Raw genomic sequence first — 8,179 nt, forward strand, 5'->3', positions numbered from 1 at the left:
CTGTTCCAGACGTGTTGTTCCATGCCTGCCTGGACCACTCTTTCACTCTCAAGTAACCGATTTCCCACATAACTCCCTCTCTTAACATTACATACTTTCAACAGAAAGTACTTAGTTGATTACAGCTCTCCTGTTATTGTTTTTCATATCAGTAGAACACGGTAGTAACGCTTCTGTTGTGGCAACAGATGGCGCTCACTTGAACAATGCTACGCAAGAACTACAGCTGGAAGCCGTAATCCTTTGGCAGAAGGTGTTCCAACAGGAGGCTGAGGTGCAGCAGCTGAGAGACCAGCAGCTGCAGCTGAAGAACTCTCTGCAACAGCAGCAAGAGACGTTACAGCAGCAAGAGAAGGTAATACAACAACAGGAAGAGTCATTGCAGCAGCAACAGAATGTAGTACAGCAACAGGAAGAATCGATACAGGAACAACAGAATGTGATACAAAATCAGGAAGAATCGATACAGGAACAACAGAATGTAATACAACAACAGGAAAAATCGATACAGCAGCAACAGAAAATAATACAACAACATGAGGACTTTATACAGGAGCAACAGAATGTAATACAACAACAGGAAGACACAATAGAACAGCAACAGAACGCAATACAACAACAGGAAGAGGCAATACAGCTAGAAGAGACAATGCAACAGGAACAAAACTATGCTCAGCAAGTAGAATCAGAAGAGACAATACAGATGCAGCATAATACAATACAACGACAACAAGAAACAATACAACAGCAAGAGAATCTAATACAAAAACAAGAAGAGACGATCAAACAAGAAAAAGAGAAAACACAACGACAAGAAAATACACTACAGCAACAAGAAGAGACGATACAGCAACAACAGGTTGTAATACAGGAAGAGGAAGAGAAAATACAAGAATTAGAGAACACGATACATAAGCAGCAAGAGGCGATACAACACCTAGAGAACGTGACAAGAGACCAGGAAGATACGTTATTACAACGAGAAAGTAAATTAGAGGCAGTGTCAGCGGAACTCCTACTAGTGAAACAACAATCTCTGTCAGCTGCTGACACTCTCGCTAGTCTGACTTCACAAGTGCAGAATCTGACGCAGCAGAAGGAAGAACTCGCTGCAACGAACACCCAACAGCAATTCACCATAACAGACTTAGAAATGAACAAAACGCGACTTCAGGAAGCCAAAAGCAGCTTAGAACAGAACTTAGAAGAGTGCCAACAATCACTAGCTGAGGAAGCTAACACAAAGTTAGTAGAAATATAACACAGCCTAAATCTTGATATAACTATTAAGTATAACACCACTAAAATATTGCTATAACTGTTAAGTATAACATTTCTTGAATACTAGAATATGTGCTAGTTAGATCACACTGAGTGCTAGCTAGAATCACACTGACTGCTAGCTAGGGTCACAGTGCTAGCTAGGATCACAATGAGTGCTAGCTAGGATCACAATGAGTGCTAGCTAGGATCACAATGAGTGCTAGCTAGGATCACAAGGAGTGCTAGCTAGGATCACAATGAGTGCTAGCTAGGATCACAAGGAGTGCTAGCTAGGATCACAATGTGTGCTAGCTAGGATCACAATCAGTGCTAGCTGGGATCACAATGAGTGCTAGCTAGGATCACAATGAGTGCTAGCTAGAATCACACTGACTGCTAGCTAGGGTCACAGTGCTAGCTAGGATCACAATGAGTGCTAGCTAGGATCACAATGAGTGCTAGCTAGGATCACAATGAGCGCTAGCTAGGATCACAAGGAGTGCTAGCTAGGATCACAATGAGTGCTAGCTAGGATCACAATCAGTGCTAGCTGGGATCACAATGAGTGCTAGCTAGGATCACAATGAGTGCTAGCTAGGATCACAAGGAGTGCTAGCTAGTATCACAATGAGTATTAGCTAAGATCACAGTTAGTGATAGCTAGGATCACAATGAGTACTACCTAGGATAACAATGAGTGCTAGCTAGGAACACAATGAGTGCTAGCTAGGATCACAATGAGTGCTAGCTAAGATCGCGATGAGTGCTAGCTAAGATCACAATGAGTGCTAGCTAGGATCACAATAAATGCTACCTAGGATAACAATGAGTGCTAGCTAAGATCACAATGAGTGATAGCTAGGATCACAATAAGTGCCAGCTAGGATCACACTGAGTGCTAGCTAGGATCACAATGAGTGCTAGCTAGGATTACAATGAGTGCTAGCTAGGATCACACTGAGTGCTAGCTTGGACCACACTGAGTGCTAGCTAGGGTCACACTGAGTGCTACACTGAGTGCTAGCCAGGATCACACGGAGTGCTAGCCAGGATCACACAGTGATAGCTAGGATTAATTGCCAGCTATGACCAGACAGGAAATTTTATTTTTGCTAGGAGAATATGATTGTTAATCTTCTGCATATCCCTATCAGGAGAGACTACATTTCACCCGACGATGGTCACTCAGAACCAGAATTCCATCACTCTCTCCACCGCCACCGTCACCGTCACCACCACCGCGACCGCGACCGTCACCGCCACCGCCTCCGCCACCGCCACCACTTTTAGTTACGATGACACTATGGCATTCAGTGGCACTCATTCTGTGAGTGAACATACTTCCTTAATGACAATATTGGGCAGTGGCACTCATCCTGTAAGTGAACGTACTGCCTTAATGACAGTATTGGGCAGTGGCACTCATTCTATGAGTGAAAGTATTAACATAAACAGAATATTACATCCCAAAATGTTGACTCAACATATGCATCATGGCTGCTTCAGTATGTATATCTCTCTCTTTCTCTTTCTCTTTCTCTCTCTCTTTCTCTCTCACAGGATTTGACACGGTTAGGTTAAGGATCCCTAGCTTTATTGACAAGCTATTTACACGTTAAGGATTCCTAACTTTATTGACAAGCTAAGAGCTGTCACCTAAATCAGTTCATTTGAAAGCATTTTTATTGTTATGAGACATACAAGTAGGGAACAGGATGAAGCTGGAGCCATCTGTGGGCCAGCAATTTCATTTGATCAACTGACTTTACCTCGTTGACATCATAATGCTGTACGAATGTGTTCCATACTCGAGTCATCCTGGGGATAAATGATCTCAGATGAAGTGATGTTCTGGAGAAGGGTACAGCCAGAGTGAAGTTGCTGCTTTCTGCCCGTCTTGTGGCATAAAAGCTTGTTTCACGCTGTCCTCGATGTGGAGCCAAGTGTGGCACTTTGACAATGTTGGCCTTTTACATAACAGTAAGGCTACCCACATCCTTCCTGTGTTGAAGGCTATGCTGAAATGACAGATCTATCCAGGATTGGTCCAGGCGAGAGATGAGACGTCTTGCTCTGTTCTCTACTCTGTCAAGCAGTCGCAGATGAGAGGGGGGGGCAGGCAAACCAAGAAAGTGGAGCATACTCAAGGTGTGAGCGTACTTGTGCCTCATACAGAATCTTGCAACCCATACTGTCAAGTAGCTGCGAGATACGTCGAAGTGCTGTAAGCTTCATGGCTGCCTTGTTTGCATGATTTACAACGTGGTTCTTCATGGTCAGTTTGGAGTCAAATTTCACCCCAAGGATATCAACTTCTTCCCCAGGTGCCAACACCCTCCCATTCATACTTACTACTGCTCTGGTATTACCAGCATGGTTCCTAGAGGCCATCATTATCTGTGTTTTCTCAGGTGCAAATGTTACTTGCCATCGGTTTCCCCAAGCTGATATAGCTCTTAGCTGGTGATTGATGTAGCTTACAGCAGCTGGCATTTCTTCTCTTGGATAAGTAAATGCCAGTACAGTCGTCTGCATATGCATGGGATTCTGGGACGAGATGAAGGTCATTAAAGTAGACATTCCATAGCAATGGTCCCAGCACGCTTCCTTTTGGAACACTTGCCCCAATAGGACGTCTTGCTGATTCTGTTCCATTGAGAACTACACTTAGAACTACCCATGAAGGTAATCACTGAGGAGACATACCGTGGAGCCGGCAATTTCCAGTGCTAGGAGTTTTGCCACGAGGCCCTGGTGCCACACCCGGTCGAAAGCACCAGCAATGTCCAGTGCTACCACACAGCTGACTTTGGATTCATCCAGTGACTGGTGCCATTTAGTAGAGAGGTTTAACAACAGATCAGCAGCAGAGTAACCTTTCCTGAAGCCAAATTAACGGTCACAAAGTAGTGAGTGGTAGTCAAAAAACTCTGTTATTTATCTCTCTCTCTCTCTCTCTCTCTCTCTCTCTCTCTCTCTCTCTCTCTCTCTCTCTCTCTCTCTCTCTCTCTCTCTCTCTCTCTCTCTCTCTCTCTCTCTCCAGATTATCCTTATTAGATTGTAATGAATTTGCATATTTTTGGTTAAATGTTAAAAACATTAGTTATAGCATGATTAATAATTCTAGTAATCCGCTATTTAGTCTAGTAATCCGCTATTTTCTAAGAGTGTCCTTTCTAAGAGAGAGTGTGTGTCCTTTCTAAGAGAGAGAGTGTGTCCTTTCTAAGAGAGTGTGTCCTTTCTAAGAGAGTGTGTCCTTTCTAAGAGAGAGTGTGTGTCCTTTCTAAGAGAGAATGTGTGTCCTTTCTAAGAAAGAGAGTGTGTCCTTTCTAAGAGAGAGAGTGTGTGTTCTTTCTAAGAGAGAGAGTGTGTCCTTTCTAAGAGAGTGTGTCCTTTCTAAGAGAGTGTGTCCTTTCTAAGAGAGAGGATGTGGCCTTTCTAAGAGAGAGGATGTGTCCTTTCTAAGAGAGAGGGTGTGTCCTTTCTAAGAGAGAGATGTGTCCTTTCTAAGAGAGAGGATGTGTCTTTTCTAAGAGAGAGGATGTGTCTTTTCTAAGAGAGAGGATGTGTCCTTTCTAAGAGAGAGGATGTGTCCTCTCTAAGAGAGAATGTGTGTCCTTTCTAAGAGAGAGGATGTGTCCTTTCTAAGAGAGAAGATGTGTCCTCTCTAAGAGAGAATGTGTGTCTTTTCTAAGAGAGAGGATGTGTCCTTTCTAAGAGAGAAGATGTGTCCTCTCTAAGAGAGAATGTGTGTCTTTTCTAAGAGAGAGGATGTGTCCTTTCTAAGAGAGAGGATGTGTCCTCTCTAAGAGAGAATGTGTGTCCTTTCTAAGAAAGAGAGTGTGTCTTTTCTAAGAGAGAGAGAGAGTGTGTCCTTTCTAAGAGAGAGGATGTGTCCTCTCTAAGAGAGAATGTGTGTCTTTTCTAAGAGAGAGGATGTGTCCTTTCTAAGAGAGAGGATGTGTCCTCTCTAAGAGAGAATGCGTGTCCTTTCTAAGAAAGAGAGTGTGTCTTTTCTAAGAGAGAGAGAGAGTGTGTCCTTTCTAAGAGAGAGGATGTGTCCTTTCTAAGAGAGAGGATGTGTCCTTTCTAAGAGAGAGGGTGTGTCCTTTCTAAGAGAGAGATGTGTCCTTTCTAAGAGAGAGGATGTGTCTTTTCTAAGAGAGAGGATGTGTCTTTTCTAAGAGAGAGGATGTGTCCTTTCTAAGAGAGAGGATGTGTCCTCTCTAAGAGAGAATGTGTGTCCTTTCTAAGAGAGAGGATGTGTCCTTTCTAAGAGAGAAGATGTGTCCTCTCTAAGAGAGAATGTGTGTCTGTTCTAAGAGAGAGGATGTGTCCTTTCTAAGAGAGAAGATGTGTCCACTCTAAGAGAGAATGTGTGTCTTTTCTAAGAGAGAGGATGTGTCCTTTCTAAGAGAGAGGATGTGTCCTCTCTAAGAGAGAATGTGTGTCCTTTCTAAGAAAGAGAGTGTGTCTTTTCTAAGAGAGAGAGAGTGTGTCCTTTCTAAGAAAGTGTGTCCTTTCTAAGAGAGAGGATGTGTCCTCTCTAAGAGACCATAGCTGACATCAGTTACGTATTATATACCTTGAGTATACCTGGAGAGGGTTTCGGGGGTCAACGCCCCTGCGGTTCGGTCTGAGACCAGTCCTCGTGGTGGATCAGGGTCTGATCAACCAGGCTGTTACTGCTGGCCGCACGCAAGCTGAAGTACGAACCACGGCCCTGCTGGTCAGGTACTGAATTTAGGTGCCTGTCCAGCGCCTTCTTGAAGACAGCCAGGATTCTAGTGGTAATCCCCCTTATGTATGCTGGAAGACAGTTGAACAGTCTTGGGTCCTTGACACTTATTGTGTTGTCTCTTATCGTGCTAGTGGCGCCCCTGCTTTTCATTGGGGAAATGTTGCATCTCTTGCCGAGTCTTTTGCTTTCATAGGGAGTGATTTTCGTGTGTAAATTTGGTACTAATCCCTCCTGGATTTTCTTGTTATGCAGAGCATTTCTGGTAGCTTAGGTTAATACTGTGTCCCAGGATGCCACCCACAATAGTCTACTAACACCCAGGTACCTACTTACTGCTAAGTGAACAGGGGTAAAGGGTGTAAGGAGACATGCCCAACGTTTCCACTCGTGCCGGAGACGAATCCTAGCCACCTTTCTTACTACCTCTCAAGTAATGAGACTATTATTATTGCTGTAGCAAATCTCTATTTCCTAATGTATGTATCTCGTCAGCTGTCATCTTGATGCTGGTGCAATGTGTGTTCACCTCTGCTATCTTTGTTCACCCCTGCTATCTTTGTTCACCCCTGCTATCTTTGTTCACCCCTGCTATCTTTGTTCACCTCTGCTATCTTTGTTCACCCCTGCTATCTTTGTTCACCTCTGCTATCTTTGTTCACCCCTGCTATCTTTGTTCACCCCTGCTATCTTTGTTCACCCCTGCTATCTTTGTTCACCTCTGCTATCTTTGTTCACCCCTGCTATCTTTGTTCACCCCTGCTATCTTTGTTCACCTCTGCTATCTTTGTTCACCCCTGCTATCTTTGTTCACCTCTGCTATCTTTGTTCACCCCTGCTATCTTTGTTCACCTCTGCTATCTTTGTTCACCTCTGCTATCTTTGTTCACCCCTGCTATCTTTGTTTACCTCTGCTATCTTTGTTCACCCCTGCTATCTTTGTTCACCCCTGCTATCTTTGTTCACCCCTGCTATCTTTGTTCACCCCTGCTATCTTTGTTCACCCCTATCTTTGTTCACCCCTGCTATCTTTGTTCACCTCTGCTATCTTTGTTCACCTCTGCTATCTTTGTTCACCCCTGCTATCTTTGTTCACCCCTGCTATCTTTGTTCACCCCTGCTATCTTTGTTCACCTCTGCTATCTTTGTTCACCCCTGCTATCTTTGTTCACCCCTGCTATCTTTGTTCACCCCTGCTGCTATCTTTGTTCACCTCTGCTATCTTTGTTCACCCCTGCTATCTTTGTTCACCCCTGCTATCTTTGTTCACCCCTGCTATCTTTGTTCACCCCTGCTATCTTTGTTCACCTCTGCTATCTTTGTTCACCCCTGCTATCTTTGTTCACCCCTGCTATCTTTGTTCACCCCTGCTATCTTTGTTCACCCCTGCTATCTTTGTTCACCCCTGCTATCTTTGTTCACCCCTGCTATCTTTGTTCACCCCTGCTATCTTTGTTCACCTCTGCTATCTTTGTTCACCCCTGCTATCTTTGTTCACCCCTGCTATCTTTGTTCACCTCTGCTATCTTTGTTCACCCCTGCTATCATTGTTCACCCCTGCTATCTTTGTTCACCACTGCTATCTTTGTTCACCCCTGCTATCTTTGTTCACCTCTGCTATCTTTGTTCACCCCTGCTATCTTTGTTCACCTCTGCTATCTTTGTTCACCCCTGCTATCTTTGTTCACCCCTGCTATCTTTGTTCACCCCTGCTATCTTTGTTCACCCCTGCTATCTTTGTTCACCGATGCTATCTTTGTTCACCCCTGCTATCTTTGTTCACCGATGCTATCTTTGTTCACCCCTGCTATCTTTGTTCACCCCCGCTATCTTTGTTCACCCTTGCTATCTTTGTTCACCCCTGCTATCTTTGTTCACCCCTGCTATCTTTGTTCACCGATGCTATCTTTGTTCACCGATGCCATCTTTGTTCACCCCTGCTATCTTTGTTCATCGATGCTATCTTTGTTCACCCCTGCTATCTTTGTTCACCCCCGCTATCTTTGTTCACCCTTGCTATCTTTGTTCACCCCTGCTATCTTTGTTCACCCCTGCTATCTTTGTTCACCCCTGCTATCTTTGTTCACCCCTGCTATCTTTGTTCACCGATGCTATCTTTGTTCACCCCTGCTATCTTTGTTCACCCCCGCTATCTTTGTTCACCCTTGCTATCTTTGT

The 8,179-nt window shown here is 44.1% G+C and overlaps 1 protein-coding gene across 1 annotated transcript in view; it reads left to right on the top strand.

Annotated features, from left to right (window-relative positions):
• LOC128699051 (golgin subfamily A member 6-like protein 22) overlaps positions 1 to 6,943 on the top strand; it is a 20,510-nt gene extending 13,567 nt beyond the window's left edge. Inside the window, exons 3-4 of the mRNA XM_070096537.1 lie at positions 189 to 1,245; positions 2,418 to 6,943. Coding sequence (XP_069952638.1) covers positions 189 to 1,245; positions 2,418 to 2,553 — 1,193 coding nt within the window. The 3' untranslated portion in view covers positions 2,554 to 6,943. The remainder of the gene's footprint in view (positions 1 to 188; positions 1,246 to 2,417) is intronic.
• The last annotated feature ends 1,236 nt before the right edge of the window (positions 6,944 to 8,179 follow it).

This window comes from Cherax quadricarinatus, chromosome 54, assembly GCF_038502225.1.
Source record: "Cherax quadricarinatus isolate ZL_2023a chromosome 54, ASM3850222v1, whole genome shotgun sequence".
NCBI classification, from domain to species: Eukaryota; Metazoa; Arthropoda; class Malacostraca; order Decapoda; family Parastacidae; genus Cherax; species Cherax quadricarinatus.